This window comes from Triticum urartu, unplaced genomic scaffold (assembly GCF_003073215.2).
Source record: "Triticum urartu cultivar G1812 unplaced genomic scaffold, Tu2.1 TuUngrouped_contig_5908, whole genome shotgun sequence".
Taxonomy (NCBI): domain Eukaryota; kingdom Viridiplantae; phylum Streptophyta; class Magnoliopsida; order Poales; family Poaceae; genus Triticum; species Triticum urartu.
This window is the reverse complement of record NW_024116621.1, coordinates 1-24595: the sequence shown is the minus strand read 5'-3', so window position 1 is coordinate 24595 and position 24595 is coordinate 1. Positions and strand designations below refer to the sequence as shown.

Here is a 24595-nt window from a genome sequence, read left to right as displayed (position 1 = left end):
TAGTTCCATGATCCAATATCATCGCATAGCCTAAACCATGTCAATGTCCTTCCATTCAAATATAAAGGGAAGACCTTCTTCTTGATAACATCCTCGGGCATACCTGCAAGCTTAAAAAATCCACAAACTTCATCCACATAGATTAGGTGCAAATCGACATGTAATGTTCCATCTCCTGTAAAAGGATTAGCTAGCAGTTTCTCTATCATACTTGAAGGAATTTCAATGTAAACATTTTCAGTACGTTCAGTAGTTTGAGGAGAAACTCTTTGCTCTACTGTTTGGGGTGAAGATACCCCGAACAAGCCCCTCAAAGGATTACTTTCCGTAGTAACAAGTGACAGTAAATTTCAGCACACTATATAAATTTTCCTTACCAAATCCCACCTGCCAAAGGCGCTTCACTCCCCGGCAACGGCACCAGAAAAGAGTCTTGATGCAAGTATAGGGGATCTATCGTAGTCCTTTCGATAAGTAAGAGTGTCGAACCCAACGAGGAGCAGAAGGAAATGACAAGCGGTTTTCAGTAAGGTATTCTCTGCAAGCACAGAAATTATCGATAACAGATAGTTTTGTGATAAGGTAATTCGTAACGGGTAACAAGTAATAAAAGTAAACAAGGTGCAGCAAGGTGGCCCAATCCTTTTTGTAGCAAAGGACAAGCCTGGACAAACTCTTATATGAAGGAAAGGGCTCCCGAGGACACATGGGAATTATCGTCAAGCTAGTTTTCATCACGCTCATATGATTCGCGTTCATTACTTTGATAATTTGATATGTGGGTGGACCGGTGCTTGGGTACTGCCCTACCTTGGACAAGCATCCCACTTATGATTAACCCCTCTTGCATGCATCCACAACTACAAAAGAAGTATTAAGGTAAACCTAACCATACCATGAAACACGCGGATCCAAATCAGCCCCTTACGAAGCAACGCATAAACTAAGGTTTAAGTTTCTGTCACTCTAGCAACCCATCATCTACTTATTACTTCCCAATGCCTTCCCCTAGGCCCAGACAATGGTGAAGTGTCATGTATTCGACATTCACATGACACCACTAGAGGAGAGACAACATACATCTCATCAAAATATCGAACGAATACCAAATTCACATGACTACTTATAGCAAGACTTCTCCCATGTCCTCAGGAACAAATGTAACTACTCACAAATCATATTCATGTTCATAATCATAGGAGTATTAATATTCATAAAGGATCTGAACATATAATCTTCTGTCAAATAAACCAACTAGCATCAACTACAAGGAGTAATCAACACTACTAGCAACCCACGGGTACCAATCTGAGGTTTTGAGACAAAGATCGGATACAAGAGATGAACTAGGGTTTGAGATGAGATGGTGGTGGTGAAGATGTCAATGGAGATTGACCCCCTCCCGATGAGAGGATCGATGGTGATGATGATGGTGATGATTTCCCCCTCCCGGAGGATTGTTTCCCCGGCAGAACAGCTCTGCCGGAGCCCTAGATTGGTACCGCCAAGGTTCCACATCGAGACGGCGGCGCTTCGTCCTGAAAGCTTCCTTCTTATTTTTTCCAGGGCGAAAGGCTTCATATAGTAAAAGATGGGCACCAGAGGCCTGCCAGGGGGCCCACGAGGCAGGGGCACGCCCAGGGGGGTAGGGCGCGCCCCCACCCTCGTGGACGGTGGGTGGTCTAGTGCTTTCTTCGCCCAATATTTTTTATATATTCCAAAACTTACTTTCATGGAGTTTCAGGACTTTTGGAGTTGTGCAGAATAGGTCTCTAATATTTGCTCCTTTTCCAGCCCAGAATTCCACCTGCCGGCATTCTCCCTCTTCATGTAAACCTTGTAAAATAAGAGGGAAAAGGCATAAGTATTGTGACATAATATGTAATAACATTCCATAATGCAATAAATATTGATATAAAAGCATGATGCAAAATGGACGTATCAAGCTTATGGACATCATGCACGTGCTCAGGGCGCTTCATTCGGACAATTGCACTGATTTTCTCGGGATTGACATCTATTCCTCGTTCGGAAACGAGAAAACCGAGTAACTTGCCTCCAGGCACTCCAAAGGTGCACTTGGACGAATTCAACTTCATGTCGTACCTCCGTAAGTTGGTAAAGGTTTCGGCGAGGTCAATCAGGAGGTCGGAACCCTTGCGCTACTTGTTCATGATGTCATCCATGTAGGCCTCGGTATTCCTACTGATCTAAGTGAGCAAACACTTCCAGATCATGCGCATGAAAGTAGCACCAGCGTTTTTGAGACCAAATGGCATGGTGACATAGCAGAAACACCCGAAAGGGGTGATGAAGGAAGTTTTTATTTCATCTGGCCCATACAGTCGGATTTGATGGTACCCAGAGTACGCATCAAGAAAAGACAGACGCTCGCATCCCGCAGTCGAGTCAACTATTTGATCGATGCGGGGGAGCGGAAAATGATCTTTCGAACATGCCCGATTGATATATTTGAAATTGATAGACATAGGGAGTGACTTGTCCTTCTTGGTGACCATGACGGCATTGGCGAGCCACTCAGAGTGGTATATCTCGCGTATAAACTCAGCTGCTAGGAGCCAAGCTACTTCCTCACCAATCGCCTTCCTCTTCTCCGTCACAGAATGATGGAGATGCTCCTTAACAGGTTTGGCTTTCGAATCAACTCTCAAACGGTGCTCAGCCAGTCCCCTGGGTACACCCGACATGTCAGACGACTTCCATGCGAAGATGTCTCGGTTCTCACGGAGGAACTAGGTGAGTGCGGCTTCCTATTTGCTGTCGAGTGTCGTGGAGATGTTCGTCGAAGCGGCTGCAGGATCTTCTGGGTGAATGTGAACTTGCTTTGTCTTGCCCGCCAACTGGAAAGCAGATTCAGAAGCTGGTTTCTTGGATCAGAGTAAATCATTCGGGTTCGCATTTCTATTGTACTCTTCTAGTTCCACCATGGCCATCTGCTCATCAGTGATTTTGGATCCTTGCTGAAGGCACTCCTTGACTCTTTGCCTATTCCCTGTAATCATGATTACGCCCTTGGGTTCGGGCATCTTCAGCTTGAGGTAAATGTAGCATGGACGGGCCATGAAACACGCATAAGCTGGTCGGCGAGGATAGCATGATAGGCACTGTGAAAGTCCACCACTTCAAACATCAGTTTATCATTCCGAAAAAATTCTTCGAGTCACCAAAAACCACATCCAGAGCAATCTGACCGAGTGATTTGCCTTCTTCCCTCGAATGACTCCGTGGAACTGCATGTTGCTCTCACAGAGTCGGGAGATCGGAATGCCCATTCCCTTCAGGGTCTCAGCGTAGAGTATGTTCAAACCACTCCCACCATCCATAAGGACCTTACGCAACCGAGTGCCACCCACAAATGGATCCACCACTAGCTCTTTCCGCCCAGGGGTAGCAACATGAGTTGGGTGATCCGATTGATCAAAGGTTATGGGAGTCTTCGACCACTTGAGATATGTCGTGATTGCTGGAATGGCCATATTCACCTCTCGGTTAATGACTTTCAGTTGGATTTTGCTCTCAACGTCAGCGAAAATCACCATAGTGGCATTAACCTTGGGGTAATCTTTGGCCTTCTCCTCTTCGTCATCCTCGGGGGTCTTTTCACTTGACTGGCCGTCGCGAAACTGTTGGATCATAAACCTGCACAGCCGAGTGGTATGCTTGGGTAAAATCAAGTTACCCTCCTCATCATTCTTTGTGTGTATGGAACACGACAGATCAAGAACGTCTTGCCCCGACTGATCTCTCTTCTTCTTAGGAATCCACTACTCTCAGTCCTTCCCTTTGGACTTGCTTTGAGTAGCAACGGCGGGCGCTTTGGCTTGACCAGCGGCTTCAGCTTTGTGCTTCTGTTTCTGACTGGGATTGGCTTTGTTGGGGTCATGCTCATTGGCTTTTCCTTTGCCGCTGCAGAGGCGGTCTTCTTCTTCGCCATTCGCGTATCGAGTGGCAATCTCCATCATTCAGTTCATGGTCAGGGACCCAGATCACACAAATTTCAGGATGAGCTCTCTGTATCGGACGCCTTCTTTGAAGGCACGGACTGCTTGGTGCTCTGTGACATTTTCCACCACATGGTGAAGTGTTGTAAAACATTGTATGTAATATCTCAAAGTTTCATTCGGCTTCAAGACGCAGTGTTGCAATTCAGTCAACCTGGCGGGGTGCTAGCAAGTGCCTTCAAATGTCTTGATGAACACTCGGGCCAAATCTTCCAAACAACATATGCTGGCCGGAGCCAACTGGTTCAACCATGCCCGGGCCGATCCTTCTAACATCAAAGGAAAATGCTTCATGGCAACATAATCATTGCGGCCGCCAATCTGCATAGCCACCTGGTAATCTTCCAACCATGTATCTAGCTTTGACTCGCCAGTGAACTTATTCACCCCTATGGCCACCTAAAGTTGGGTGGTATCTCTATAGCTCGAATGGCCCTGCTGAAACACTAGGGCCCGGAGACAAACACACCACTTCCACTAAGACGATCTCTATCCAAACCTTCACGATGAGCGCTACCTCTGTCAACCAGATTTTGCACGAGGACTGACCTTGCATTGAATCCAGGATCTCGAGGATCGGTTGGCCCTCTCCGCTTGTCGCCGTAAGGGCGCCTGTCGTCGTAACGCCGGGGCACATATGAACCGCCCCTCGGAAGGGGCGACGGCACTCAACGGCAGTCATCACGGTGATGTCGAGGAGCAAACTGACCGTGGCCTTTGAGTGACTTCTAGAGATCCTCTAGGTGCGCGCGTTCAGCCAGAGTGGCTATGCGCGCGGCTTCCAAAGTCTGGGCCTCGGCAGTCTCCCTTGCGATGGGGGTCTGAAGGACTTGCTCATTCCTGCGCTGCAGCCCTTCTCTTTGTTCCGCAATGAGGGCCTGCGGGTAGTACTCATCGTTGGCATGCGACGGACCGCCGCTTTCACCCCCGCCATGGGGAAATCCTGGTGGGCTGCGCTTGGAGCCAATCATGAGGACTTCCACTGCCATGTCATTGCTTTCGCACTCAGAAGGCATACCTGAGTGATCAGATGATGGATCAAACAAGCCGTAGCGGGACTCATCAGGCTCGATGTCACGATCTACGAGGTGGACGAATGGTGAGCCACCGCATGCCTTGCTACCTCTTGAGCTTGCGTTCGTTTTTCCCTTGAAGAGGAAAGGGTGATGCAGCAAAGTAGAGTAAGTATTTCCCTCAGCTTTTGAGAACCAAGGTATCGATCTAGTAGGAGACAACGCAAAAAGCCACTGAATACCTGCACAAACAAACACCAACCTGCACCCAACGCGACAAAGGGGTTGTCAATCCCTTCACGGTTATTTGTAAAGTGAGATCTGATATAGATGGACAAATGGTAAAGTAATATTTTTTGGTATTTTTGGTTTATGGAACGAAAGTAAAAGATTGCAAAGAAAGTAAATAGGAAACTAAAATTGTAGATCGGAAACTTATATGATGGAAAATAGACCCGGGGGCCATAGGTTTCACTAGAGGCTTCTCTCAAGATAGAAAATATTACGGTGGGTGAACAAATTACTGCCGAGCAATTGATAGAAAAGCGCAAAATTATGACGATATATAAGGCAATGATCATGAATATAGGCATCACGTCCATGTCAAATAGACCGAAATGATTCTGCATCTACTACTGTTACTCCACACATCGACTGATGCCTGCATCTAGAGTATTAAGTTAATAAGAACAGAGTAACGCATTAGGTAAGATGACATGATGTAGTGGGATTAACTCAAGCAATATGACGAAAACCCCATCTTGTTATCCTCAATGGCAACAATACAATATGTGTTAGTTCCCCTTCTGTCACTAGGATCGAGCACCGCGAGATTGAACCCAAAGCTAAGCACTTCTCCCATTGCAAGAAAAACCAATCTAGTTGGCTAAACCAAATCGATAGTTCAAAGAGACTTGCAAAGATATCAAATCATGCATATAAGAATTCAGAGGAGATTCAAATAATATTCATAGATAAGATGATCATAAATCCTCATCGGATCTCGGCAAACACACCGCAAAAAAAAGTATTACACCGAATAGATCTCCAAGAACATCGAGGAGAACTTTGTATTGAGAATCAAAGAGAGAGAAGAAGTCATCTAGCTACTAGCTATGGACCCATAGGTCTGTGGTAAACTACTCACGCTTCATCGGAGAGGCAATGGTGTTGATGTAGAAGCCCTCTATGATCGAACCCCCCTCCAGCAGGATGCCGGAAAAGGCTCCTGGATGGGATCTCACGGGTACAGAAGGTTTCTGCGGTGGAAAAGTGGTTTCGTGGCTCTCCTGGAAGGTTTCGGGGTATTTGAGAATATATAGGCGGAAGAAATAGGTCGGTGGAGTCACAAGGGGCCCATAGGAGTGGGGGTGCGCCCTACCCCCTGGGCGCGCCCTCCAACCTTGTGGCCGCCTCGTTACTTCTCCGACTTGCACTCCAAGTCCTCTGGATGTCTTCTGGTCCAAGAAAAATCATCAAGAAAGTTTCATTCCATTTGGACTCCGTTTGGTATTCCTTTTCTGCGAAACTCTAAAACAAGGAAAAAACAGAAACTGGCACTGGCACTGGTCTCTAGGTTAATAGGTTAGTCCCAAAAATCATATAAAATAGCATATTAATGCATATAAAACATCCAAAACAGAAAATATAATAGCATGGAACAATCAAAAATTATAGATACGTTGGAGACGTATTAGGCATCCCCAAGCTTAATTCCTGCTCGTCCTCGAGTAGGTAAATGATAAAAACAAAAAAATTGATGTGGAATGCTACCTAACATATTTATCCATGTAATTTCTTTATTGTGGCATGAATGTTCAGATCTGTATGATTCAAAACAAAAGTTTAATATTGACATAAAAACAATAATACTTCAAGCATACTAACAAAATAATTATGTCTTCTCAAAATAGCATGGCCAAAGAAAGCTTATCCCTACAAAATCATATAGTATGGCTATGCTCCATATTCATAACACAAAATATTCAAATCATGCACAACCCCGATGACAAGCCAAGCAATTGTTTCATACTTTTGATGTTCTCAAACTTTTTTAACTTTCACGCAATACATGAGCGTGAGCCATGGATATAGCACTATAGGTGGAATAGAAGGTGGTTGTGGAGAAGACAAAAGGAAGGAGATAGTCTCACATCAACTAGGCGTATCAACGGGCTATGGAGATGTCCATCAATAGATATCAATGTGAGTGAGCGGGGATTGCCATGCAACGGATGCACTAGAGTTATAAGTTTATAAAAGCTCAAAAAGAAACTAAGTGGGTGTGCATCCAACTCGATTGCTCACGAATACCTAGGGTATTTTGAGGAAGCCCATCATTGGAATATACAAGCCAAGTTTTATAATGAAAATTCCCACTAGTGTATGAAAGTGATATCATAGGAGACTCTCTATCATGAAGATCACGGTGCTACTTTGAAGCACAAGTGTGGTAAAAGGATAGTAACATTGCCCCTTCTCTCTTTTCTATCATTTTTTTATTTGGGCCTTCTCTCATTTTTTGGCCTCTTTTTTGCTTCGTCCGGAGTCTCATCCTGACTTGTGGGGGAATCATAGTCTCCATCATCGTTTCCTCACATGGACAATGCTCTAATAATGAAGATCATCACACTTCTATTTACTTACAACTAAAGAATTACATCTCGATACTTAGAACAAAATATGACTCTATGTGAATGCCTCCGGCGGTGTACCGGGATGTGCAATGAATCAAGAGCAACATGTATGAAAGAATTATGATCGGTGGCTTTGCCACAAATACGATGTCAACTACATGATCATGCAAAGCAATATGACAATGATGGAGCGTGTCATATAAACGGAATGGTGAAAAGTTGCATGGCAAAATATCTTGGAATGGCTATGGAAATGCCATAATAGGTAGGTATGGTGGCTGTTTTGATGAAGGTATATGGTGGGTTTATGGTAGCGGTGAAAGTTGTGCGGTACAAGATAGGCTAGCAATGGCTGAAAGGTGAGAGTGCGTATAATCCATGGACTCAATATTAGTCATAAAGAACTCACATACTTATTGCAAAAATTTATTGGTCATCGAAACAAAGTAATACGTGCATGCTCCTAGGGGTATAGATTGGTAGGAAAAGACCATCGCTCGTCCCTGACCGCCACTCATAAGGAATACAATCAATAAATAAATCATGCTCCGACTTCATAGGAATCAAACTAATCATAGTATTCAATCCACTTTATATGAAAGTTTTTATTATATCCCTCTTGGATGCCTATCATATTAGGACTAATTTTATAACCAAAGAAAATTACCATGCTGTTTTTCAAGACTCTCAAAATAATATAAGTGAAGCATGAGAGTTCAACAATTTCTATAAAATAAAACCACCGTTGTGCTCTAAAAAGATATAAGTGAAGCACTAGAGCAATTTTGCCTAGCTCAAAAGATATAAGTGAAGCACATAGATTATTCTAATAAATCACGATTCATGCGTGTCTCTCTCAAAAGGTGTGTACAGCAAGGATGATTGTTTCAAACTAAAAAGCAAAGACTCAAATCATACAAGACGCTCCAAGCAAAACACATATCATGTGCTGAATAAAAATATAGCCTCAAGTAAAGTTACCGATAAATGAAGACGAAAGAGGGGATGCCTTCCCGGGGCACCCCAAAGCTTAGGCTCTTTGGCATCATTGAATATTACCTTGGGGTGCCTTGGGCATCCCTAAACTAAGGCTCTTGCCACTCCTTATTCCATACTTCATAAAATCCTTACCCAAAACTTGAAAACTTCAACACAAAACTTCAACAGAAAATCTCATAAGCTCCGTTAGTATAAGAAAATAAATCACCACTTTTGGTACTGTTGTGAACTCATTCTTTATTTATATTGGTGCAATATCTACTGCATTCCAACTTTTCCATGGTTCATACCCCCCGATACTAGCCATAGATACATCAAAATAAGCAAACAACACGCGAAAAACAAAATCTGTCAAAAACAGAACAGTCTGTAGCAATCTGGATATTTCGAATAGTTCTGTAACTCCAAAAATCCTGAGAAATTATAAAGTACTAGTAGTTTTTTATTAATCCTATGCAAAAAGAATCAGTATTTTATCGCGCTTCTGTTAAAAATGAAAACTAATCTCCTGGGCACAAAAGTTTTTGTTTTTCAGCAGCATCAAATCAACTATCACCGTAAGCTATCCCAAAGGTCTTACTTGGCACAAACACTAATTAAAACATAAAACCACATCTAACCAGAGTCTAGATGAATTACTTATTGCAAAACATGACCTAAAAAGAAAGAACAAAAATAAAGTTGGGTTTCCTTCCGACAAGCGCTATTGTTTAATGGCCTTAGCTAGGCATTGATAATTTTAATGATGCTCACATGAAAGATAGCAATTATAACACAAAGAGAGCATCATAAAACATGTGACAAACAAGTTTAAGTCTAACATGCTTCCTATGCATAGGCATTATATAAGCAAATAAATTATCAAGACAAGCAAAAACTAGCATATGCAAGGAAGGAGAAAGAAACAATAGTAATTTCAACAAAATGAGAGGTAATTTAGTGACATGAAAATTTCTACAACCATATTTTCCTTTCTCATAATAATTACATGTAGGATCATAATCAAATTCAACAATATAGTTGTCACGTAAAATTTTCTCTTCATGATCCACATGCATGCAAAGTTGACACTCTTCCCAAATAGTGGGATTATCATAAAATAAAGTCGTGACATCTCCGAACCCACTTTTATCAAAAACATCATAAGATTGAACATTATACAAATAAGTGGGATATAAAGTTGACACTCTTCCAAACCCACTTTCAATATTATCGCAAACATTATTATCAATCTCATATTCATCATGGGGCTTAAATAAAATTTCAATATCAGAAGAAGAATCACCCCAATCATGATCATTGCAACAAGTAGTAGACATAGCAAAATTAGCATCCCCAAGCTTAGGGTTTTGCATATCATTAACATAATTGACATCAATAGAATTTATAGTAAAACCATTGCAATCATGATTTTCATTCAAGGAGCTATCGTGAATCACTTTATAATTTTCTTCTTTCAACACTTCATCACAATTTTCAGATTCACGAATTTCAAGCAAAACCTCATAACGATAATCTAGTGCACTCAACTCACTAGCAATTGGTTCATCATAATTGGATCTTTAAAAAGATTAGCAAGTGGATGAGGATCCATACGAATAGATTTTTAGCAAGCGAAGATGCAAGCAAATAGAAGGCACACGGCAACACGAGCAAACAGAAGGACGAACGGAAGAAGGACGAAGAAATGGCAAATATTTTTGCAAATCGTTTTAGAAGTGGGGGAGATGAAAACAAGAGGCGAATGGCAAATAATGTAATGTCAGGGATGAGAGTTTATGATGGGTACTTGGTATGTCTCGGCTTGGCGTAGATCTCCCCGGCAACGGCGCCAGAAATTCTTCCTGCTACCTCTTGAGCTTGCGTTGGTTTTTCCCTTGAAGAAGAAAGGGTGATGCAGCAAAGTAGAGTAAGTATTTCCCTCAGCTTGTGAGAACCAAGGTATCAATCCAGTAGGAGACAACACAACAAGCCACCGAATACCTGCACAAACAAACACCAATTACACCCAACGCGACAAAGGGGTTGTCAATCACTTCATGGTTATTTGCAAAGTGAGATCTGATATAGATGGATAAACGGTAAAGTAATATTTTTCGGTATTTTTTATGGAACAGAAAGTAAAAGATTGCAAAGAAAGTAAATAGGAAACTAAAATTGTAGATCGGAAACTTATATGATGGAAAATAGACCCGGGGGCCATAGGTTTCACTAGAGGCTTCTCTCAAGATAGAAAATATTACGGTGGGTGAACAAATTACTGCCAAGCAAGTGATAGAAAAGCGCAAAGTTATGATGATATGTAAGGCAATGATCATGAATATAGGCATCATGTCATGTCAAGTAGACCGAAACGATTCTGCATCTACTACTATTACTCCACACATCGACCGACTCCTGCCTGTCTAGAGTATTAAGTTCATAAGAACAGAGCAACGCATTAAGTAAGATGACATGATGTAGCGGGATTAACTCAAGTAATATGATGAAAACCCCATCTTGTTATCCTCGATGGAAATAATACAATAGGTGTCGGTTCCCCTTCTGTCACTAGGATCGAGCACCGCAAGATTGAACCCAAAGCTAAGCACTTCTCCCATTGCAAAAAAAACCAATCTAGTTGGCCAAACCAAATCGATAGTTCGAAGAGACTTGCAAAGATACCAAATCATGCATATAAGAATTCAAAAGAGATTCAAATAATATTCATAGATAAGATGATCATAAATCCACAATTCATCGGATCTCGGCAAACACACCGCGAAAAAAGTATTACATCGAATAGATCTCCAAGAACATCGAGGAGAACTTTGCATTGAGAATCAAAGAGAGAGAAGAAGCCATCTAGCTACTAGCTATGGACCCATAGGTCTGTGGTAAACTACTCGTGCTTCATCAAAGAGGCAATAGTGCTGATGTAGAAGCCCTCCGTGATCGAATCCCCCCTCCGGTAGGACGCCGAAAAAGGCCCCTAGATGGGATCTCATGGGTACAAAAGGTTGCGGTGGTGGAAAAGTGGTTTTGTGGCTCTCCCGGAAGGTTTCGGAGTGCAAGTCACGAGGGGCCCACAAGAGTGGGTGCGCGCCCTACCCCCTGGGCGTGCCCTCCAACCTTGTGGATTCTCTGACTTGCACTCCAAGTCCTCTGGATGTCTTCTGGTCCAAGAAAAATCATTGCAAAAGTTTCATTCCGTTTGGACTCCGTTTGGTATTCCTTTTCTGCGAAACTCTAAAACAAGGAAAAACAGAAACTAGCACTGGCACTCGGCTCTAGGTTAATAGGTTAGTCCCAAAAATCATATAAAATAGCGTATTAATGCATATAAAACATCCAAAACAGATAATATAATAGCATGGAACAATCAAAAATTATAGATACGTTGGATACATATCATGCCTCACCCATTGCTGGAGCCAAGAGCGATCGGATCGCTTGCGACGGCGAGCAGTGGGAAGGGGAAACGCCACCAGAGCCGACTAATACTGAGTCGACGGCTGCCGGAGGAGGACGCCATAGGAACTGACACAAAAGTGAGCTGCCCTGCGAATAGGGAGCGCCTCGACGTCCAGAGGGGCTTCTTGGAGCCACGCTGAATCGTCGGCGACGAGACTGAGGACGCCGAGATGGAGCTAGCACCCCAGGGACAATCCGCCGCTGGAAACCATGATGAAGGAGTTCGAAGAACGCAACCACGCCAGAAGCCGCTTAGACGCCTGCCCCACGGTGGGTGCCAACTGTCGTGGGAACAAATCTGACAGTAGAGGTTAGGGGTACGTAGGAGAGGGCAGAGCCTAGCTACAGCGAAGTTGCACACTCGGATTTACGAGTTCAGGCCCCTCTCAGAGGAGGTAATGACCCTACGTCTCAGTGGTGTGGAAGCTTTGTTGTATGGAGTGTTGAGTTACAGGGGTGCGAACCCTTGTGTAGGAGCAGAGGGGCGGCTTATATAGAGTCCACTGACCCCTCATCAACCTCCATTATGCAAGGGTTCAATGAGACAGTAAAGGTGCGAGCATTACTGGTAACGTCTACACTTAATGATCTTTATAGCGACGACCTGATTGCCTGACCGTTGCCATCCCGGAGTAGCTCTAGGACTTTTGCCTTTGAGTGAAATCAGGTGCTTCGAGTGAGTAAGGACGGTCCAGTGGTGGATGAGTAACCGAGTGGATCTTGTGTCGAGTAACTTGCATGTTGCGGTCATTCCAGTCGGCACCTCTTTTCTAACTTTGTAAGTCTTGGATTCCCGTAGGTAGTGCGTTGGGTAGGGCATGTAGGTCAGGCCTAGGACCCTACCCTAGGTACATGTCATCGTCATGTGGTTCACACTCTATTCATGGTGCTTTCTGTAAAATGCTTGCTAAATATGATGTTAACCATAGAATTGCATCACCCTATCATCCTCAATCTAGTGGTGAAGTTGAACTTAGCAATAGAGAAATAAAATTAATATTGCAGAAAAATGTCAATAGGTCCCGAAAGAACTGGTCTAAGAAACTTGATGATGCACTTTGGGCCTATAGAACAACTTATAAAATCCTACAGGTATGTCTCCATATAAAATGGTTTATGGAAAAGCTTGTCATTTGCCTCTTGAGTTAGAACATAAAGCATATAGGGCAATTAAAGAACTTAATTACAATTTCAAACTTGCTAGTGAAAAAGGTTGTTTGATATTAGCTCCCTAGATGAATGTAGAACTCAAGCTTATGAAAATACCAAATTATTTAAAGAAAAAGTTAAAATATGGCATGACAAAAGAATTCAAAAGCGGGAATTCAAAGTTGGAGAACATGTTCTATTGTACAACTCTCGTTTTAGATTTTTTTCAGGAAAACTTCTTTCCAAATGGGAAAGACCATATATCATCGAAGAAGTTTATCACTCTGGAGCTATCAAGATTAATAATGCCGAAGGTACTAAACCATAGGTGGTTAATGGACAAAGAAGTAAAGACTAACATTATCTCAGGTACGCCCATTAATGTTGAAACTAACATTATCCAAACCATGACACTAGAGGAATACATAAAAGAAACCTTCCAGAACACTCCAAAACCCTAAAAAAGAGGAGGTACATGAACGGTAAGTAAACGGGGTTCGAAAAAACCACAAAAATATTTTCTGTCAGTTTTGGAATATTAGAAAAAATAGGAAAATAAGAAATAACCGGGAAGGCAACCCAGGTGCCCACAAGACACTAGGGCGCACCTGCCCCACTTGGCGCGCCCTGGTGGGTCGTGGGCCCCTCGGGCACCTTCCCGACTTTCATTTTCCTTCCATATGCTTGTTTCCCATGATAAAAAATCTTTATATATACCTCCGGACAATTTGACCATCATATCACGGAGAAATCCTTTGTTCTTGTTTCGTGTTGTTTTCCTGGCAGATCTGAAAATATGTCGTCTCAAGATTCGGAGGGAGAGAGCTATGTCGCTGATAAATCCCAAGGTCTATGGGGAGGAGGATCCTTACGGTTGGACCACGGATGAGGAGGAAGACGCTGACATGAAGGAATCAAGGGATGATAGCTCTGATGAAGATGAAGATCCACTACCTCAACCTGGAGATATGAGAGCAAGGCGACATTATGCAAGAGGGTATTAAAGATTGAGTTGGATAATGATGATCTAAAGGAGGAAATTTTTCTCCGACGCAAGTTGGAGAAAAAGACTACCTCATCACCACCACCTCCATCTTCATCACCAAAGGAGACTTGAGTACACGGGTATGGGTACTCCCCTTGGCTTGTGCCAAGCTTGGGGGAGATTCCCCGGTATCATATCACCATCACTTTTGTTACCTTTACCTATCTTAGTTCGATCCTTAGCTATTTCCTGATTTAGTTGAATAAAAGTTTAGTATGATCTATTTTCATGCTAGTTCTGTGATCTATTTATCTATGTAATAGAGTGAGAGCTATATAATAAAGTTTAGTTTGAGTTTTTGCTTCTTTACTTTTTTGTTTCAATCAAAATAAAAGAAAATAATGAAAAATAGCATATGCTAATCTTATGGTAAGTAATGACATCACATAAGGAAAAGTATAAGTGGTAAAATTTATTGAAAGTTAACAAACATAGCATTGGTCAATGATGCAATTCATGAAAGAATTAATAAGGTGAGATAAGATTCACATGCAAATACACTATCTTGGACATCTTTTATGATTGTGAGCCCCCACTAAATATTGTAGGCCAAACTATTGACGTTGGACAAGGAAGACAACGCAATGATTTATGTTTGTTCATATTCACATAGAAGTTATATTGGCATAGATCCTTCAACATGTGGTGCTTGTTCAATATCTTTGCTAGCCAAAAATCCACACTAAGTAGAGATACTACTTGTGCATCCAAAAACCTTAAACCCAAACTCATGTTTTGAGAGTCCACCATACCTACCTATGGATTGAGTAAGATCCTTCAAGTAAGTTGTCATCCGTGCAAAAAGGCAATACAAATGCTTCTAAATGTGTTTGATCCTTTAGTGTATGGGAAAATAAGTGTTGTACGAACTTGTGATGGCAAAGTAGTAAAAACGACGGACTGCATAATAAAGGTTGCTATCATAAGGGGCAATATAACGTGACATTCTTTTGCATTAAGAGATTCTGCATACAAAAGCAAAAAGTGCATGACAACCTTTGCTTCCCTCTATGAAGGGCCGATCTTTTACTTTTATGTATTTACGTTGTATGCAAGAGTCAAACTATTCTTCTCTATTCCTTTTTATTTTTCTCTTTGGCAAGCATCATGTGGTGGGGAAAGATCTAGGCACATATATCCAGTTGGATATGAGTGAGCATGAGTTATTATTTTTGACATCACCCTTGAGGTGAATAAGTTGGGAGGCGAAACTATAAGCCCCTATCTTTCTATGTGTCCCGTTGAAACTTTTTGCTCATATATATGTTGTGAGCGTTAGCAATCATAGAAGATTAAATGATGGTCGAGTATGTGGACTTGCCAAAAGGCTTCAATACGAGACTCTTCTTGAAAATATGATGAATTGTAGTTGCAAAGTTGACTGAGAACATAGTTTGTTAGTTTTCAATATAGTTTATGCTTTTTAGTTCGATGTTGTGATGAATTGTTACTTGTTCATGAGAAGTTATATGATAAATTTTGTTGCTGTTATAATAATAAGCATGGTGCTAATATGTCCGTATTTTATTTTTATCGACACCTCTCTCTTTAAAAATGTGGACATGATTTTCGATACTGGCTTTCGCTTGAGGACAAGCGAGGTCTAAGCTAGGGGGAGTTGATATGTCCATTTTGCATCATGTTTTCCTACTGTTATTTATAATGTTTTTATGCATAATAACACTTTATGGAGTAATTCTAATGCATTTTCTCTCATAATATGCAAGGTTTATACAGAGAGGGAGAATACCAGAGCTGGAACTCTGGACCTGAAAAAGCTATGTCAGAGATACCTATTCTGACATCTCCAAATGAGCTAAAATTTTATAGAGAATTATTTTGGAATATATAATAAATATTGGAGAAAGGAACCACCAGAGGGGGGCTGCCAAGTGCCCACAAGACACCAGGGCGCGCCAGCCCCTCCCACCTCTGTTGCCCATCTTCTGGTATATAAGGTCTTTTGACCTAGAAAAAAAAATAAAAGAATGACTTTCGGGATGAAGCGCGCCGTCTCGAGGTGGAACTTGGGCAAGAGCACTTTTGCCCTCCGGCGGAGCGATTCCGCCAGGGGAACTTCCCTCCCGGAGGGGGAAATCGAAGCCATCGTCATCACCAACAACCCTCTCATCTTTGGGAGGCCAATCTTCATCAACATCTTCAACAACACCATCTTATCTCAAACCCTAATTCATCTCTTGTGTTCAATCTTTGTACTGGAACCTCAGATTGGTACCTGTGGGTGACTAGTAGTGTTGATTACATCTTGTAGTTGATGCTAGATGGTTTATTTGGTGGAAGATTATATGTTTACATCCATTATGCTATTTAATATCCCTATGATCTTGAGCATGAATAATATTTGTGAATAGTTACCCTTGTTCTTGAGGCCACGGGAGAAGTCATGTTGCAAGTAATCATGTGGATTTGATATGTGTTCGATATTTTGATGATATGTATGGTGTGATTCCCTTAGTGGTGTTATGTGAACGTCGACTATATGACACTTCACCATCTTTGGGCCTAAGGGAATGCATTGTGGAGTAGTTATTAGATGATGGGTTGCTAGAGTGGCAAAAGATTAAACCCTAGTTTATGCGCTACCGTAAGGGACTGATCTGGATCCATATGTTTAATGCTATGCTTAGATGGTTATCTTAATTATTCTTTTGTAGTTGCGAATACTTGCGTGTCGGTTAATCATCAATGGGAGGCTTGTTCAAGTAAGAACAGCACCCAAGCACCGGTCTACCCACATATCAAATTATCAAAGTAGCGAACATGAATCAAACCAACATGATGAAAGTGACTAGATGAAATTCCCGTGTGCCCGCAAGAACGCTTTGCTTATTATAAGAGACCGTTCCAGCCTGTCCTTTGCTACAAAAAGGATTGGGCTACCTTGCTGCACTTTATTTACCGTTGCCATTACTTGTCCGTTCCGAATTATCCTATTATCAAACTACTTGTTACCAACAATTTCAGTGATTGCAGAAACTACCTTGTTGAAAACCGCTTGTCATTTCCTTCTACTCCTCGTTGGGCTCGACATTCTTACTTATTGAAAGGACTACGATTGATCCCCTATACTTGTGGGTCATCACCCGCCAGCGCCTGGCCGGCCGGTCCGTGAGGGAGATCAGGCTGAGGGCCCACCAGGGCCGCCGTCGCACCATCGGCCATGGCTTCCTAAGGATCCACATCCACCTCCAAGTGCACCCCCTCATCGCTGCAGTCACTCCTGCCCCGCCGCCCATGCTGCCCGGTCGCGCTCCACCTACTCGCGAGAAGCGCTCTCAGTGCCGCCTCATACTACAGATGTGGGGAGCGACCCGCCTCCGACGAGCCCTCATGGCCATGCTTACTACCGGACAAAGCCTCCGAAGAGGAAGCCCGAAACTTGTCCATGGTGAGAGCCACAACAAAGGAGAGCGAGAAGGGGGGGGAGGATGGGATATCACAAGACAATGGATGCGGAAAGGATAACGACACACATCTGAATGGGGAGCCGGAAACCCTAGATCAGGGTCATGGGAGCCCTTCCTTAACCATGTATATCCCTGCACCCGTGGGCTGATAGGCTGGATCGATATGGACTGGTAGGCAGGCCCGACAGAAGGCCCACGTGGTAAACCCGACCCAAGAGAGATAAGAGGAGGAAAATCCGACGCAGAGAACGGGTCCACAGCCAGCCCAGCCCTAGGCCCAAGAGGTGCCAGGGCCGCACCCCGGCCCACATCCGGCACCAACACCAGCGAGGCATTCGCCCCTAGGGTTTCGTCCACCATAGACTGTGCCGCCATCGAGCCGCCGACCACAATCGGCGATGAAGAACTAGCCCCCATCGCCCCAGTGTGTCGCCCCAACGGCAGATCTGGGGATGGAGGAGAGGCCGCAGCCGGAGAGGGAGGGAGGGACGACGGACCCAACAAAGGCACACCCAGGCAACCCAGGTCAGGGGAGGACACCGGCAGCCAATCGCGCATACCAGATCTACGACCACATTGCGTCACGACGGACCAGCCAACTTCCACCGACGGCGACGGCATCGCACTGCCACGACCGCCCAAGGCAAATTTCCTCACCTTAGCCAACAACACCGGCAGGGGAGGCAGAGGCAGATCCAAGGAGGCGTCGACGTCGTCCTCCGACTCCGAGCCACTCCCGTTGAGCGCCCAGAAGCGATTGGCCGAGAGGGCACCGTCCAGGCACGTAGAAGGAGGACACTGGGGATCAGCAGACTGCGGGGAGGGGGGGAGGGGATGGCGTCGACCAAGAGGGGGGAGACGAGAAGAAGGAAGGGGAGCGAACAAAGCAGGCCACCGCCGCGATCGCTAGATCGAGGGGAGGGAGGGGGGAAGAGAGGAAAGCCATCATCATGGAGCTACACATGGTTCTTGGTAACAGCACCATCTTCAATGTTAAGAGTACTCAACCTGGATAACTGTAATTTTTCTGGAGGAGCTTGTCATCTTGGGCATCTTGGGAAGTTCGTTGAAACTCCTTTGCCTCTTCCTTTTTGTCATTGCATGGCCTTCTTCATGCATACACATCTAGTTACCTACTTCTAATATTCGGAAAATGGAAGACGATAGTAATACACACATACAAGAGTTGGCGTTGCGGATTTTAAAATTGATGAAGTTACCACGAATGTCTCACTGCCACAGAAACATTGCCTTCCACTGAAAGAATAACCCACATTATTGTGAAAGCTTAATGACAAACATGAGATTTAATCCCTGATTGGTTGAACGGCTCACTCTCACCGGCCTTCTAGCCATCAAACGGGTTATCTATGTGTGTTTGACTTGTGCTTGTAAAAGAAAAAAATAGCATATGTTCAATAAAAAAAAGTTGCAACCTAATCCAAGATAGCTCTTTGTCAAAATAAGTAAACCTAAGCATCTAAAGAGTGCATTGATGCAAGTCCCAGTACTTTGATTAGTGCAACCAATTAGTCCAAACTTTTTTTTTCCTCTTCTCTTTATCCACTGAGCATGGCCTACTTCATGCATGCCTACCATGTTTACCTACTTCGAGTCTTTGGTTATTGGAAGACAGTAGTAGAATATAGGTCGTCCAACAAATAATTAAGGGAACGACTTGATAATATTATCAGTGTAATCGCTGGGAAGGTATGGGATGAGCAGAAGGGAATATATGTGATGATGCATGGCATCGACACGACAGCACGGTGACATGATCCGGGCCGGGCCGGACACGGCTGCACGTTTTGGTAGTAGGAACACGAGATGCGGTCCATGATCCACCATCCCAAGCAAGAAGTCAAAGTGGTCCATCGATCAACATGCAAGTAGCTACCCAGTACGTGCTTCCAGATTCAATGCTGGTGCCGCCTATATGAGAAAAAGTTACTTACTAACCACCCGCAAAAAAAAAAGTTACTAGTCCCTCTAGACCAGGAAAAAAACTTAAACCAGTCCTCTCAAATCCTTCTGAAACGTTCGTGGACACGTCCAGTCAATGATTAAACATGAGAGAAGAAAAAAAAATGATCCAATCAGACCTTTCATATCATTTCTATACATTCGGGGTGTCCGTAAATCCTTCTATTGAGATCAAATATGAAGAGAATATGCGGGCTCACAGACGTGTCTGGGCAGTCCACCTCGGCCCATCTCGTACCACATTTTCCTTTATTATTTCATTTCTTTTTCTCTTTTCATCTACATCAATCACATGCAATTTGATCGGACGTATAAGAAAGGAAATGAGGAGCATGACTATACATATGGACATATAAGGGCTCAATACGGACACAGACAGATACGCATCTGCGGACGTTTAAGGATGGATTTTCTAAGTCCGGCTTAGATGCTTTCAGATTGCTATAGTATGATACTCCAGTTTGCGGGATTTGTTGTTTCACACATATTACCAATGTAAACTTTTTGTCTAAAATCCATGCGGTTACAAAAGACCTAGGCCTTTTTTGGTTCATAGGATAGGATTATCGTAGGAATAGGAAATTTGTAGGAAATGAGATGACATATATTTCAATCCTATGAGCAAGAATAGGAAACGATATGTCATTTGGTTCACACCAAAGGACTTTTTTCATTAAGTTTAGGTTCATTTTTATTTTCCTATGAAATGTGGAGGATAGGAACCAATCCTATATAGGAATAGAAATCCATTCTATGAACCAAAGGGCTTTTAAGGAAAAAATCGTATGAGAATTCTATCCTCTAGAATTTCTATGAAATTCCGGCCCTAGTACTAGATGGAACACAGGTCAGACTAGGGGTTTTCTGAACCAAGAACGTGTAAAAACAGTCATGTGATTTTGACTATTCGCCCAAAAAAGAAGAGGCCAAAATGGTCTGAGAATGTTTGACTCTGTCTTGAACATGCATCTACAGCTACACCACGATAATACGTAAGACCAAACACTACTAGTACGTTTGGAGTACAAGTCTTTGTAGTAGTAACAAGATCTTTCCCGCAAAAAAAAAAGGTAGTAACAAGATCTGGTGTCTGACCACACCTAAAATTTGCCAATTTTTACGGTGGAACGGAACCGAGAAGAGAAGAGAAGACGCGCGGCGACAAATTACTCCTCCACCTCCAGAAACATGGGGAAAAGGCGACGCGCGCGCGGGTAACAGGGAATGCCCCCCTTCTTCCTCCCACGGCTCCGTTTGGGTTTGACCTCATCTGACCTGACCAACCTCCACGTCCCCCCACTCCCCCACCATTTCCTCCCCTTCCTCGTCAACCGCTCGTCTGCGCCGGCAGCCTCAGGCAAAGGCAACCACGAGAAGGACGCACCGGTGACGCACAGCCGGGCAGCCGGCCGGCGGTTTCTCAGACTGCCACCACCGCGTCGCAAAAATAGTAACGTACGTTTTCTCCTGCTCTTTCTCCTACTAGCTAGTAGTATTATTAGGCCGCGTCCATTTGGCATCTCTCCCGCCGCGCGCTTCCATTCCATTCCATTCCATGGAACGAGAGTCATCGCCGTTCATTCATTCACCAAGGTTTCTCCTCTTTTCTTCCTCCTCCGCCATGGCTAGCCTCTCCCTCTTTTCTTCTGTTTGATTTGTATGATTTGTCCCGTGATGTTGATCCGGTTCTCATCTATACTCCTGCTGTATCCCATGGAGAATCGAACTTGATCATTAGTAATTGTGGTCTGGTATCCGCGCTTGTCATTTTGAACTCTTCCTGCATGCTGCAATTCACCCATTTTTCTATGAATACTTTACTATGGTCTATGTTCTCTTGGGGGCATCGATCGACCACCCTCTGCTTTGGACGCTTCCAAGGCCAAAACGGCCGCCTCGGGGAATCAGTGTGGTCTCCTCCCCCACTTCTTGGTTTTGGCGTGTAATTGGACAGACAATTACACCAAATAAAAAGTGCAGCCTCGTTTGTTTGTTCCTGTTGTACACTTGTATATCAAACTTTTTTTTCTCAAAAGTTCCAATTTTTATGTTTATTACAGTTCCTAGAGCCTGCCTCACCTTACCACTTGCTGGATGGCTCCAAAGAGCTGTTAAACACAGCTCTATGCTGTTTCATGACAGCTTTGGTTTGAGCTGGTTAGTCTATTCAATTTGGAACTTTTCACAATTATTTGGAAAAGGCTGGTCAAACTCCATCGCCTTCTATACCTTGAGCTTGCCAACATAATTTACAAGATCTATTGCACGCACACACACTTCCCTTTTCTCGAACGAAAAAAGGCGATATCTTGTCTCAAGGAATTCTTTTTCCACTTGTAGCTAGGCTTTTTCGCTTCATACGCTTGGTTGCAACTCCAACTATATGATCGGAGCTTCTTTGCAACGGCGGTTTAGTTCTTGCAAGGAATTAGGATGCAGGTTGGTACAATATGCTTGCTAGTGTGCTAACAAATGTGATTTCCACGGGTAGTCATGTCATGTCCATATCACATTGTTTTGAGGAGTTTACTTTCTGCGGTTTCCTTTCGTTATCATTGGTTTGTTGAAATTTTCTGAAACTTCTTGTTTTTGTGCCGTGACCGTGGCAGCAGCACTAGCATCGCCCCAGTTGGAACTTCCAATGGCTGCTTTAAATTTTTTTCAGGTCAACTTCTACTAATCCATTGAATTGATTGCATCAAAGAAGACTAGGACACCTATTTTTTTATTTTTATTCAAATAAACATCTTTCTTTCTTTCAAGGTATAGATTCTTCCTTCTTATAAGTGGGGCACACATGCTTTGCTATCGTCTGCGCGACCGTGACACCAATTTTGTATGATTGTTCCATTTGGTGTTTTGTCTATGAATGCTCAAATAATTACCAATATATTTCGTATTTGAGGGAATGGGTTTTCCTTTCTGAAATCAGTCCTCGGTTGTTCCTTTCTTTTCTGATAGGTTGGTCCTATTTAAATAGTATACTCCTGGACAGTTGTTGCTTGTCCTGTTTCTTAGTTTGGCTTTGAACAACTTTTGGTGGCTGTGTTTCAGAACAACAAGCCTTGGATTGTTTTCACCATGGAAATAAGGAAACTTCCATCTGCCTGACTTATTCTTGGAACACTTTTTCAGGAATTAGATTAGGTCTCCTAGCTGCTAAGTAATTGCTTTGGCACAAGAGCCATTCATTTGATGCTGGAAGAAGAAGCTGGGCTCAGAAAATGGACCAGAAAACCAACAGGAGGAAGAAGGTAACGTCTATTCTCATCCCTTGCTGCAAGTTCCATCAAACCAGATAATTATCACTCGATTTAGTTCTTCTCCTTCTTCAGTCTCCCTTTGTAAGGACTCCTACTATGAAGGGTAGGAATTCTTCATCGAGACACGGTGCTGAGCTCTCTATGAACACTACAGGTAGGTTCTCAAGTTTAGAACATTATTACATTTTTTGATGAAGCAAAGTCACCGTGTTTCTCTCTTCTGTAATTCATGATAAGAACAACCCATTCCCATGTGTGATGTGGAAAGTTGAAGCCTGACCTGGGGCATGGTTATCATGCAAAGTTCATATTTGGTTAAGACTAAAAAACAATCCAAAATGCTAATTTTGTGTGAAGGTGCTAAAGTAATTCGGTGTTTGCATTTTTTTTCAGTTGATTTGAAAGAGAGACCAGATCACTCACCCGTGGCTTCGCCGTCAGCATCATCTTCATCCTTCTTCAAAAGTACAAGCCTGAAATTCAGCAATTTCAGTTCTCCTGCATCAACCAGCACGCATATTGAGTCTTTTAGGTACACTCACGAGTTTTTATATACCAAGTTTAAGCAATTAGCACACTTCACGCCGCAAATAAGTTAGTATTTATGCGTGACGATCAAATTCAGATAGTTTTCCTCCTTCGGTGGTCTGTGTTTCACAGGGTATTTGCAGCAACATGGAACGTCGCCGGAAAGACTCCAGATATGGAGCTGAATCTGAATGACTTGCTGCCTTCTGATGACCATTCAGATATTTATGTTCTAGGGTATGTTACAAGATATCATAATTTTGCACAATCTTCTATCTCTTGTCAGATGGAGAACAACATCGGACTTGGACAGCTTTGATTTAGGGCCACATCATTGTCAATTCATTAACACACACACGAGCTCTGCGTGTTTGCGTAGACGAAGACATTGCCACTTTCAGTTCCTCTGCACCACAAACAATTTCATCACATCTCCTGTTGTTGAACTGTGTGTATTATGCAAATTATTGGCATGTTTTCTTGTGGGGTTCTTTTGCTTGAAAGGTCCTATTCTTCTGAAAGCAATGTTTCAACTAACAACACCAGTTGCTGCCTCTGAATTTTTTGCTTCACAAATTTCAGATAACAAGTAGACACATTTAAAGTTTTAAACAATGGAAAATGTGAAATATTCTGAGAAATGAGAAGAACCAATTTCATAGATTTTGTTTCAAGAATTTTGAAGTTTCAGTTTCACAGAATTTGCACCGGATACATGGCAAGATTGCTTTAGTAGTACCATCAGTATCAAGTGCAGTTAATCTCAGTTACCCGAAAGCTTAATATGCTGCAATGGTGATGCAGATTCCAAGAGGTCGTCCCTCTCAACGCCGGGAACGTGCTTGTGATCGAGGACAACGAGCCGGCGTCGAGATGGCTCGCGCTCACCAACCAGGCGCTCAACCGGACTTCGTCGTCGCCGCCGGCTAGCCGGTCCTTCAGCCAGTCCGCCTCTCCCGCTTCGGCACTCCACACGGCGAGCTCCAGCCCGCTCGACCCATCGCTGTTTCACAAGAACGGGTCCTCCCCCAGAGAGGTTCGCCGCGCCGCCATCACCCGCGGCCGCCGGCTCAAGT

The 24595-nt window shown here is 43.2% G+C and overlaps 1 protein-coding gene across 1 annotated transcript; it reads left to right on the top strand.

Annotated features, from left to right (window-relative positions):
- Positions 1-21197: 21197 nt before the first annotated feature.
- Positions 21198-24587, top strand: LOC125529857 (type I inositol polyphosphate 5-phosphatase 5-like; the record flags this gene model as incomplete). Its single annotated transcript, XM_048694284.1, has 6 exons — positions 21198-21321; positions 22864-22982; positions 23064-23145; positions 23385-23523; positions 23652-23756; positions 24324-24587. Coding segments are annotated over exons 2-6 (620 nt in total), but the record flags the coding sequence as incomplete, so codon positions are not given.
- Between the last annotated feature and the right edge of the window lie 8 nt (positions 24588-24595).